This window comes from Neofelis nebulosa, chromosome 16 (genome assembly GCF_028018385.1).
Source record: "Neofelis nebulosa isolate mNeoNeb1 chromosome 16, mNeoNeb1.pri, whole genome shotgun sequence".
Taxonomy (NCBI): Eukaryota; Metazoa; Chordata; class Mammalia; order Carnivora; family Felidae; genus Neofelis; species Neofelis nebulosa.
This window is the reverse complement of record NC_080797.1, coordinates 14,948,608-14,960,623: the sequence shown is the minus strand read 5'-3', so window position 1 is coordinate 14,960,623 and position 12,016 is coordinate 14,948,608. Positions and strand designations below refer to the sequence as shown.

Below are 12,016 nucleotides of genomic sequence, written 5' to 3'. Positions count from 1 at the left end.
CCCTCGTTTGCTCTGTGAAAGTCACCAAACCAACCTGAGCTTAGGTCCTTCACCACAGCCAGGACGGTGGAAAGATGTGCCCCCTGCAGGCTGGCCGAGGTCCCCGGGCACCCGCGTACAAGGCACCCTGTGCAACTGTCCCGTCGTTACCCTCTCCGGTGCCTCTGGAGCAGGACTGCCCGGTGCCTGGTTTTCAGGTCAGGAAACCCGCGTTGAGGAGGGGCGGTGGCTTTCTCGGCAGTGGGAGCTCCGCATCCAGGGCTGTCCCTCTGTGAAATGTGTCTCAGGGTCACAGGTTCAGAGAATATGACTGTTACCACCTTCCAGGCACTTGCACATCCTACCCGAGGTCAGATTCGTCTGCACATGCAAGGATCTGCCTGCCGGACGCGGTGCCCGGCGCTCGGGAAAACCCCGCCGTCTGCAGCACGCGCACGGGTTTCCAGTCTGCTGGCTGCCCCACGCGCTCCCAGCTAGTTTCAACCGGAACCTGCTTGGCCTTCAGAGGCTAGAGTTGAACAGGAACCAGAGCTCACGAGATCCACATCCTCTCCTCGCGGTGAGAGCCCTCGGGGGGCCGAGCGGACGCCCCGCCCGGAGCCGCCGGGCCGGACGGAAATGCGAGGCCCATGGTGTCGGCACCCAGGCGACGTATCCGAGGGCGTCTTCGGAGAGGCAGCTGAGTCAGGGCAAGATCTTCAGACTCGTGGGGTCCACCGGGAAGAACGTGCCCGGGAAGCAAGCTGCCCGCTGCCCCCTCACTCGAGCCCGGGCCTGCGTCCAGAACGACACAGAGCAAGCCCGTTTCTCTCTCCCCGTGCAGGGAGCTGCGACTCTGGCCTCCAGTCCTTGGGTTCGCCCACCCCACCCCAGACCCTCTCCGCCTGTCCACGTGGCCCCAGATCATGGTGCTGAGGCACGGGCACCATGTTCCAGATGCCATCTGGCCTACGCGCTCATTACACTGCTTCTCAGTGCCCGGCGGGGCTGGCACAGAGCGCCAGGTGGACGGCCAAGGACGTCTGCAAGCACAGGCAGTGTGCTCTCTGTCACAGCAGCGGCCACCCCGCGGGTCCACGGATCAGGGAGCCTGTGAGCCTCCGCGGCTGTGACACGGCCAGATGCGTGTCCCCTGTCAGGAGGGAAACCTAGTAATCAGACTCTCTAAGCTCTGTCATTGGTAGAGGCCGGGAGCTGGGCTTTCAGGTGGGCACAGAGGCGGCGGGGCACCAACCCAGCTCGTACTCCCCCCGCCCCTCCCCGAAGGCCACGGCCTACCGGCTAAAGGCCCAGGGCTTGTGGTCCGACCACAAGCTTTTGGACGTGTGAATTTGCGTATTCTTTAAAAAGCCTTACAGAGTCTATACAAAGCAAGTTACTTTTCATTTTCCAAATTTTACAAAGAATGCTTCTTATAGCTGGAGCCGTTGCAGAAAACCCGGGGCCTACGTCGACCTGGGGGCCTGAGTGTAGGTGTGCACGGGGCCAGTCCTGGGTGCCCTCAGGTGCGGACTCCCCAGGAGGGGTGCAGACTCCCATGCGGACTCCCCAGGAGGGGCGGTCACACACACCTGTGTTGGCTGACGTCACCCCTACATCACCTCCCGCTCCGGCCATGCAACAAAGGGTTCTAGGGGCGTGTGGGCTCGTACACATGGCTCAGTGTTACCGCCGATCAAACCAGGGGAAGTCGTTGTCCTCAGAAATGTGCATGGCCTCCAAAATCCACTCCCTGAAGCCCTAATCCCCAACATGATGGGATGAGAAGGGGGCCTTTGGGAGTGATCATGGCTTGATGAGGTCACGGTGGTTGGGCCATGATGGGGTCAGTGCTCTTGTAAGAAGAGACACCCCATCTTTCTCCTTGCCACATGAGGACATGCGAGAATGTTGCTGTCTGCCAGCCAGACCCGACCCTGCCCGCGCCCTGACCTCAGACGTCCAGCCTCCAGGACTCGGAGAAATCAGTGTCTTGTTCAAGCCGCCTGGTCCGTGGATTTTGTCCTGGAATGGCCCAGGCACGGCCAGGAGTGCAGATGATCCTTGTGTCATGAGAAGAAAATGTGCCTGTCAGTGCGGTGTGATGCCCAGTGGGTCTCGTCCAGAGAATAGTCCCCCCCCCAGGGTGGTCCCTCCCCAGGGCAGTGCCCTCCAGAAGTTGGTCCCTTCCGAGGGTTGAGGGTTCTCCCTTCCAAGGGTGATCCCTTCTGGGGGGGTGGCCCCTTCCGAGGATGGTCCCCAGACCGACTGCCCTGTCGTTGGCACTGACAGCTCGTCACTGAGGCGCGACGCAGCTGTCCATCAGTGTGGCAGTGTCCCTCCCATGTGGGGACGGCGGCAGCCAGGGGCCCCCATGCCAGTGAGCTCAGAATCACACGAAGGGAGTGGGCGTCAAATTGGCCTGGGTCAGAAGAGCCGCTGCTGGGAGAACCCGTCACGTGGCCTCCCCCGGGCCGGCCCTCCTGCCCCATCTGCGTGTCTCCCACTGAAAGGCTGCGTCCACGTCGTGTGATTGCTGGGTCTGCCAGCTCGTCGGTCCCAGGGACGTGCAGAGGCTTGCTGCGTGAAGGCATGTTGTTGTCTATTGGACGAAGACAGGCAGGCCTTCCCTCCTGTGACCCATTTGTGCCCGTCCAACCTCTCCACTCTCTCACACCACACCTGACTGTCCAGCCGCATTTAGACGTGGGTCTTCAGGGCCGTGAACCAGCTTCCTTTTGAGTCCTGTTTCGTCCATCTCCCTCCGTGCGAAGTTATCTGCTGCCCGGCCGTCCCTCCCTGTTGTGCACGGCCATCCGACCTTCATCACGTGAGGCTGGCGTCTCCACTGGATGAGGACATCCGGTCCCCATTATGTGAGGGACTCCAGAGAGGAGGCCCACAGGTGGACAGGGTCCGTTTCCCTCCCTACCCTGGCCCGTGGCAGGAACGGTTCCTGGGACACTGGTGAGGCAGGCCACGTCGGTCGGCCACCAGCGGCCCTCCCAGGGCCGCCTGGGAGTGCCAGTGGGTGCTGGCCCACGGCGCCTCTCAGGGCCTCTGAACTGGCTCCTGAATGGTTACAGCCGAGTTTGAGTAATGATGCATGTGGACCACCCCGGCAGGAGGGCCCAGGGGCCCTGCCTCCGCGTACAGACAGGTGACCGTCTGGTCAAGGAGAGCAAAAGCTGGAGCCGGGTAGGGGTGTCCCGCTTGCCTTTTCCTTTTTTCTTCTTTTTCTTTCCTTTTCTAAAACTATTATTTAGATGAAATTCACATAACAGAAAATTAACCATTTTGAAGTGTTCAATTCTGTGGCATTTAGTGCAGTCATCACGTGCAACCACCATCCATCTAGTTCCAGAACATTCTCACCCCCCCAGAAGGAAACTCCGTGCCCACAAGTTCCATCTCTCCATGCAGATTCTTTCACAAGCCCATGGCACTTACAAGATTTCCACAGCTGAGCCACATTGTCTGTGGTCATAAGTCTGTCCGAGGTCTGGGCCCGGCTCCCCCTCCCAGCACTGCCGGGGGGGGGGGGGGTACCTGGTGGGGAGCCCTGTGCGCACACAGCAGGGTTGGGGTTTGAAAGGGTCATCGGGGCCTGGCGGGAGGTCCACCACCCTAAACAGATGCAGCGGAAAGGAAGGAGGAGTTAGGTCGTCCAGCCTGAGAGCGGGGAGAACGGGGCTCCCGGGGGAGGAAGGGGCCACAGCGCCACAGAAATGAGTTTGACAAACGTGACGTCAGACTCCCGTGTGACCAAAAGAACACAAAGTTACCTCATAAGTGACAGAACAAGACACTGGCGTCACGATACGTGTCATCACAGCACACGCGGTCCAGTGAGGAGGAATACCGCCAACACCAGCGACCGCGGGATATGGGGCAACTTCAGTGTCCACGGACGCTGCAGATGTGGCCATGGCTGGGGGCAGTGAACCCCAGGACGGGAGCCGCACCCCTGCCTGGGTGCCACCCTCCCGAGCACACGGGTGCGGAAGACGTCGTCGCTCGAGCCGTGGTCTCCAGAATCAGGGAAGAGCGAAACAAACCGTTAAATGAGTTAACCAGACCCCTACATACAGGGTGGGATAAGTCCTCTACAGAGAACATTACAGGAAAGCGAGGTCGCTAGGAAACATACCCCTTGTGAAGTTGGTGGCATTGATGGAAACTGTCCTAGTTCGTGGACAGGTGCACCTGGGTGGGGGTCGCACGGAGCCCGGCTCGGGGAGATGCCCTCGACCTGGGACGGTTCAGCATCAGAGTGGGCGAGTGAGGCTCACACTGTGTCTGAAATCTTATTTATGCTTCTTTTTATACTCTCTCATCTATTCTTCTTTTCAAAAGGGCGAAACGGCAGAGAGCCTCAACCACTAGATCTGGGGGCTGGGTCAGGGATTTCTGTCGTGTTCTCTTCTGTATGTTTAAAATGTAACCTTGTTTTAACTGGGGTCCCCCCCGTGACGTTTAGGTGCCAACTTGAGGAACACTGCAGTCCCAGCATGGGCCTCACACGCGGCCCGGTCTGCTCGACCCCAAGAAGCTGCGTCCGTGAGCTTTGACGGGGTCGAGAGAAGCGCCTCCGCGCCCGCTCTGAAGCTTTGGGACGGACAGCTTAGACAAACGGTCCTCGGACTGCGCTGTCCCTCAGGCAGATGCCTGAGCCCAGCGGGGATCTGGAGAGGGCTCCCAACTGCTGCCCGACCCAGACTCGGGGCCTGGAGTTCTCGTGGGGTCGGGGACCCGGCCGTGGCTGTCCTTGGTGCCAGGGGGCTGCCTGGGACAGGCTCCCGCGGTGACACCGGAACATTCTGTCTCTCCAGGAGCCGGGATGGTGGTAGACTGGGAGCAGGAGACTGGCCTCCTCATGAGCTCGGGGGACGTGCGGATCGTCCGAATCTGGGACACGGACCGCGAGATGAAAGTGCAGGTGACCACAGCCCCCCCGCCCCGCCCCCCAGCCCCGCCCCGCCCCCCCAGACAGGCCCTCCTCACAGAGGGGCAGGAACGGGGGTCCCAGCTCCCAGCGGGGAGGCAGTGCGGCCCGCCTCCAAGCCTTCAGAGGCTAATTGCCTCTTGATGCACGTCCACTGTGACACCCTGACCCTGCCTGGCAGCGTGATTAAGCCTCTGCTGGTCCTAATTACTTCCAAATATTATTTTACCCATGCAAATTAGGGAATATCAGAAAGCAGCAGGGGGAAAGCATTTTAAATTGGAACGATGAATTATTCGACTGTGTGCTTCTTAAGGCATCTTTTATTTCCCGTTTTAATCAACAGAGCGAGTAGTGAATTGGTTTTGACCGAGACATCCTGGCGGAGAGGCCAGGGGGCAAAGGGCCACAAACAGCTCGGGGCCACTGATACTTTGGGCAGCGGTGCCGGCTGTGGCTTGAGGCCCGGAGCTCTGTCCTCCCGGCCTCCCCGGCCCGGCCCTGGGCCTCCCGCCAGGCCCTCGGAGGGCGGGCTAGGGACAGAGAGCCGCCGTGAGGCCCTGCCACGTCGTTGGTCCCTGCCAGGGGGTCACCCGGTAGAGATGACCTCTGTCTGTCCGGTGCCCGGGTCCTGCGATGGCACAGTTGGCTTTTGTCACACTTACTTCCCGGGGCCCCTGCGGCCCTCCTGTTGCAGCATGGACCCCCTCACCGCCCTCCCCATGCTCACAACCCTTACTCAGGAGTCTGCGCCCCCAGAACACGTCTTCAGCCACCTGGGTGTGTCTCGTCCGGTGTCTTGTTGCCTTGGATCAGATTCCAGTCCCGTACGTGTCGGATTTCCCTCCCGTGTGCCCACTGGCATCAGACCTCCAACAACGGGAGAGCACTTTCCCTCTTGTGCGGCCTTTTGTCTCCCGCTCTTTCCTGCCGAGCATTCGTCACCCCCTGGCCTTTTCTAGCATTTACAGCTGCCGGGAGGAGAGGCGAGGAGGCAGAGCTCCCGGGGCCCTTTCCCCAGCTGATTCGGAGGATCCCTTTCTACCAAAACGTGCTTCCGCCCTAGGAAAGAGGGAGACACCCGAAAGCTTGGCCCCGAGAGCCGTTCCCGGAGTTGTGTGTGCGGCTGGGGACCGGCTCTCGGATGGGTGTGGGCCTGGCTCAGCCCGGGTCCCCCACCAGTCCCTCGGGCTCCGTGGGCCTTCGCTGGCTTCCCCGCTGGAGGAGGCGGCGGGGGCCCCTGACTCCGGGAGGACATGGCGCGCCGGGCTGCCGCAGGTGGGCTCACCGCGGTCCCTGTGCTTGGCTCCAGGACATCCCCACGGGCGCTGACAGCTGCGTGACAAGCCTGTCCTGCGACTCCCACCGCTCCCTCATCGTGGCTGGCCTCGGTGACGGCTCCATCCGCGTTTACGACCGGAGGATGGCACTCAGTGAATGGTAATCCGGCCCCCACCCCCCACCCCCTCACCAGCACCCCCAGACGATGTGGGCACACTGCCGCCGCCCTTCTGGGCCCGGAACGAGCCCCCCCACCCCAAGCCCACAGGGCCACATTCCGATGGCACGCAGAGTAGGAAATCAGCGGGGAGGGGGCCTGGCAAGGCCCTGTCCTCCGTGAGCTCGGTTTCCCTCCTGCGTGAGGTGCGTGGCCAGGGAGACTGTCAGGGAGCGTCCACAAGGGCACCGTGCAGCACTGAGCCACCTGCGTGGTCGTGACTGCCCCAGGGACCGCCACTCAGCCCCAGGCCGAGGGCCGGGTCGGGCCGGGCTGGTGGGCAGGAGCTGAGGTACAGGTGGCAGTCACTCGCCCGAGCCCCACGGCTGGCAAACGGCAGCACAGTCTCCTGGGGACCCCGGCACGATGTGCTTATTCACACCCACCCTGCCCCCAAAACCTGGGCCGGCCTCCAGGGGTGACGGAGTGGCGGCAGGTGGGCAGGTGCGTGGCCGCGGGGCCAGGGGAGCCCCGTGAGACCAGCCACCGGGCGGGCCGTTTGCCGCAGAGGCGGGTACTGGGGCGAGCCGGGCCACGTCAGGCGGGGCCTCCCGGCACAGACCCGAGGCTCAGCGGCACCTCTGCAGAGGGTCCCCCGGAGAACGGGCACCACTGCAGGAAGCAGCCATCGTGGGCGGGGGCGGCCAAAGTGACCACCCCAAACCCACTAACTGTGCGCTTTCGAAGGGGGCATGTGAGTCACACCTCTGTCAGGCCGTCGTGTTAAACAGCTACCGGGCAGGCACTAAACTGGCAAATTGGCCCCAAAAGAGCCGAGGGTCGTGGAGTGGCCCTGCCGCTGAGGCCGGTGACCCGGGGCCATCTGCGCACCACACCTGTGACCTGGGGCTCGCTGTGAGCCCTGTGCGTCCTGCCCACTAGGGCTGTGTTTCAGTAGCTTCTCAGTTGGGGTCCTCATTCCCGACCCCCAGAGTCTCGGGGTGGCCAGTGCTCAGCGTGGTGCCCTGTCCGGGGACCTCCAGGGCAGCCGTGCTGTGGTCCCGGGGGGGTGGGGGGGGGGGCCCGACCGCGTCCCGACATCACGGTGAATGGTGGGTGCGGGCGCCTGACCCCGGCGCACGGCAGATCCTGACAGCCGTGAATAAACCCGCGGTTTCTCTCTGCTCCAAATGAAGTCGCGCCCTTGGCTTCTCAGCTCCCGCTCCTGTCCTGCAGCGGGCAGTGAACGGGCACCGCTGCCCCCCTCCCCACCCCTGCCGGCAGCCCCCTCCCTGGCCTAGGCGGCCGCCCGGGCTCTGACCCCATCGTCCTCCCTCCAGCCGCGTCATGACGTACCGGGAGCACACGGCCTGGGTGGTGAAGGCCTACCTCCAGAAGCACCCCGAGGGCCACATCATGAGCGTGAGGTAATGAGCAGGGAATATTTATGAGACATTCTGCTGTGCAAACATTGTTTTCTCCTCCGTTTAAAATATGCCCACGGTGTTTAAACAGCCGGGAAAGGATGGCATGTGAGGGCAGTGATTAACCTCCACTCCGGGACTGGCCAGAAAGGTCAGGGGCAGCGGGAGGGCAGGGACACCCGGGTCCTCCCACTGGCAGCGGGAGGCCTGCTCGCTGGAGGCTTGCGGGGTGTGCGAGGGAGAGGGGCGGGCACCTGCCAGCCCTTGGCTGCGGGATATCCGCGTCGAGTCATCGGCTACCCATAAATCCGTTTCTGCTGCCCGCTAAATCCTGTACTGAGAGCAGCGAATATTTATGTGCCTGTTAAGGGACAACAAAATGTAATTTACTGCCACAAAGACACCATTTCTTCAAAGAAATGCTGTTTCCCTTGTTTGTAATATAAAAACAGAACATCGCTCTTAGAACGACGCCCACCAGAGACCAAGGGCAGGAAAGGCGGCCTCCAGGGGTGACGTGCGGCCTCCCGGCCTCCCCCCCTCCCCGTCCTGTAACCGCATCCCCGGCTGCACAGAATCTAATCTCCGGGACTAGAAATGAAACCAATAACTCACATCCTCCCCCGTGTCTTCACTTACTGCTACTTCCTGCCTTCGAGGCAGGGCCCTTTGTGGCCGCGGAGAGGAGTCTGGGGGCGGGGGGGGGGGGGGGGGGGTGGCGTGTGCTCTGCCTCGGGGGCTGGCCCGCCCCGGCCTCACCGGAGTGACCCTTTGCCAACAGTGTCAACGGAGACGTGCGCTTCTTCGACCCTCGGATGCCGGAGTCTGTGAACGTCCTTCAGATCGTGAAGGGGCTCACGGCCCTCGACATCCACCCCCAGGCAAACCTGATCGCCTGGTAGGTGCCAAGCTAAGAGAAGATGAGGGCCCTTTCCCGCCCAGACCATCTCAGAGCACCCAAAGTCAGCCTCGGGCCTCCGTGTAAATAGCAGGCGCTATGCCCCCTCTTGCCTGGGAAGGAGAGCACACTGGAGCCACATAATTGTGGGGCCCTTCGTGCCTGGGTGATGGCGGGCAGGTCAGCCCCGTGTCTGGGACGGGGCCGATGTAGGAAGAGAGAGGGCCACCTCCCCACCGGCACTGAGCCCCGCCTCTGCCTCGCCTCTGGGCCACCACCCCAGCCGGAAGGCTAACGCCAGACCCTCTTGTGTGCAGCGGCTCCATGAACCAGTTCACGGCCATCTACAGCGGGAACGGGGAGCTCATCAACAACATCAAATACTACGACGGGTTTATGGGCCAGCGCGTCGGGGCCATCAGCTGCCTGGCCTTCCACCCGCACTGGGTCTGTATCTGCACACAGGGCCGGGGGCGCCGTGGGAGGGGTCGGGGGACGCAGGGACACAGGGCAATACGGAGGGTCCTGCAGGAATAGCAGGGGGGCATGGGGACTGGAGGCTACACGGGAGGGACGGGGGAACTCGGGACAGGCAGGTGGGGCTACAGCCTGGCCCCGCCCCACAGTCAGCCCGCAGGGCGCCCCAGGCCTCCCCCTCCCCGTGTCTGAGAATGGCACGAAACCAGATCTTCTTGGGTCCTAGGGTCTCGGGGCGTCGTGGCCCCCAAACTGCCTCCATTAGCAGCACCGGGTTCCCCCATCAAGCAGGGAACTGTGGGCTACACGCACAGGAGACCGCCCTGCCCTTCCCATCACCTTTGGCCCCTGCACTGACACCAGCCCCGGAGAAACCTTGCAGTGAGGGGGGGGCCGGGGCACCCCGCCCGGCCTGTGCTTCTCAGGGAGGAGCAGCCCAGATCTGTGACGCACCCCCATCCCTTACGATCGCTCCCCTAGTCTGTGGTTTCTGCCAGCAGCCCTCATGAGGTGCGGGGCTCTGGTCCCCGGAACCGTCCCCGCGGGGAGCCGTGGGGAGCCCGGGAGTCCCTGCTTCGGGTTGCGGGGCCCATGCTGAGAGCCGCGGTGGGGTGGGGGCGAAGAAGGCCCATGGCGCCCGCCCGCTCACCTGCCCTGCTCTCCTCCACAGCCTCACCTGGCCGTGGGCAGCAACGACTACTACATCTCCGTGTACTCGGTGGAGAAGCGGGCCAGATAGCGGGCGCCCCTCCTGCCAGGCCTCCATGTACATAGTGGACCCGCCGCGCCACCCTCCACGCTGGTCCTGACCTGCTGCCGAGGGCTCCGGGAGGCCCCTCGCTGTCTGTCTGTGCGTCTGTGGTCGCTGTCACGCCCAGGAGCCCAGGGAAGGGGGCTCTGGTAGAGTCCTGCCGTGTGACAGCCCGGGGACAGCCGCAAACGTCCCAGCACCCTTCCCGTCCTGTTTTGCTTCTGAGGTTTTTAAAGGGAAACACACTCGTTCTACTTGGCGAGGGACCCGAGCACTGGCTCCACGAAAGCTCCGAGACAGAAGCCGTTCCCCAGGGCTCAGCCACCCTGGCGGACGGGGCAGCGCTGGGGCTCACGTAGGTCTCTGGGTTGCCGCCTGGCCGTGAGCCAGCCTGGGCCGCATTCCCCTGGCTGCAAGCTAGCCGGCCCGTTTTCTGCACACGCGCTCCTGGGGGGTTTCCAAGCGGGCTGGGAGAGGCGGGAGATTCAAGAGACAGAGCCCACACGCACGGAAGGAGACAGCCCAAGCCTCCTGCCAACCGCCAGTCCTTGCCCACGGGGGCCCTTCGAGGCCAGACCGTAGGAGGGCCGGCGCTGCCCCTCCCCCACACAGCCCACCTTCCCTGCACAAGCCCCAATCACCACAGACCCGCTAGCAGGAGGGGCCTGTGGCTTTCGACATGTGTGGCCAGTCCTTGGCGATTTGGCCGCCACCCTTAGGCCACAGGGCCTGCCTCTCTCAAGTGCTGCTGTTCCCCAGGCAGGTGCAGTGACAGCCGCTCAGGCCTGTGGCCTCCCCATACGGGTGTACATGCATGTGCAGGGCCCGTGGTCTCCACACTGGAACCAACACAGAGTAGCACTTGTGTGGCCCCGCGGCCTCCTCGCCTGGTGCATCACATGCCTGCACGTGGGCGGAGGCAGCCGGGACCCCGGTGCCTGTGGGTGAACCGTGGACCGTCTTTGCCGCCACTTGCTGGTGCGACCGAAGTTCACGTCCTGCAGGGAGTAAAGCAGAAAAGTTGCTTGGAGATTGCGTTAGCACGTGGCAGGGCATCTGCGCATGTCCGCACACAGGTGTGCGTGTGTGTCTGCCCGTATCCGGGCACAACCTCGGAGCCACGGGGACGGTTTAGCCCCAAGAAGGACAACAGAAAACGTGCTAAGCGATTACAAACAGCGCTTGTAAAACAAAACCACAATGATGATATTCTGAAAAGCATTTTTTCCGTTTTTCCTTGGGAATCAAGATTATTCAGATAGAGCAGTGAGCTGGCTTAACTAATTCTGCCAATAAGAGGCCATAACGGGAATGTGCGTCCCAGCGGTGACGAAGTTTAGGTGCCCTACCCAGGGGCGCCTTCCGGGGACGGCGCTGCCCGGGCTCTGCGGCCGCGGGATGCCGGTGTGCCCCGGGAGCCCGCTCCGGGACAGGGTCCGCGCCCGGCAGCTGACCCCCCGGGTGGATGTGGTGCAGGGGACTGCACGCCGCCGGGCGGGGCCTCCTGTGCCCCCTCTCGGAACCGCCGCGCCGCGGCCCGCTGGGCCATCCCGGGTCTGAAGCGAAAATCCAATCATGGAGTTAACCGGGGCTCCACGGAGCACGCCCTGAAAGTTCGTTTATCTCTATTTATTTTACCAAATGAGAATTGCGGAGTGAAAGAGCAAACGACAACTGTTCATGACAATAAACAAGTGCAGAGGTGACCGCTGCGGCCTTGTGGCTTGGGGGGGGGGGGGGGGGGCGGGGCTGGGGCCGGCCGTCCGGGGGCGCGGGGGGGGGGGGGGGGCGGGCTGGCTCGGGAGGGGGCGGGGCCTGCGGGGGGCGGGCGTCTCGGGAGGGGGCGGGGCCTGGGGCGGGGGTGGGGTCTGCGCGGTGGGGCGGGGCCTCTCCCCCTTGGCTCGGCCCCGCCGGTGCCTCAGCTCCTCTCAGAGCGGCCCCGCGAGTGGGCTCCCGCCTGCGCGCGGGAAGAGCCACTCTGCTCGGAGGGGGACGAGTCCAGGCCCACAGGGGCGCCCGCTGCCCCTTCCTGCCGCCGTGGTTAAACGACACAACTCGCCGCCCTGCGGCCGGAGGCGGACACAGTGTGTCCTTCCCCGGGCCT

The 12,016-nt window shown here is 63.3% G+C and overlaps 1 protein-coding gene across 1 annotated transcript in view; it reads left to right on the top strand.

Moving 5' to 3' along the window:
* Positions 1–11,618, top strand: part of RPTOR (regulatory associated protein of MTOR complex 1) — a 207,455-nt gene extending 195,837 nt beyond the window's left edge. Inside the window, exons 28-33 of the mRNA XM_058704930.1 lie at positions 4,812–4,918; positions 6,237–6,364; positions 7,703–7,789; positions 8,568–8,684; positions 9,002–9,131; positions 9,832–11,618. Coding sequence (XP_058560913.1) covers positions 4,812–4,918; positions 6,237–6,364; positions 7,703–7,789; positions 8,568–8,684; positions 9,002–9,131; positions 9,832–9,900 — 638 coding nt within the window. The 3' untranslated portion in view covers positions 9,901–11,618. The remainder of the gene's footprint in view (positions 1–4,811; positions 4,919–6,236; positions 6,365–7,702; positions 7,790–8,567; positions 8,685–9,001; positions 9,132–9,831) is intronic.
* Positions 11,619–12,016: the final 398 nt, after the last annotated feature.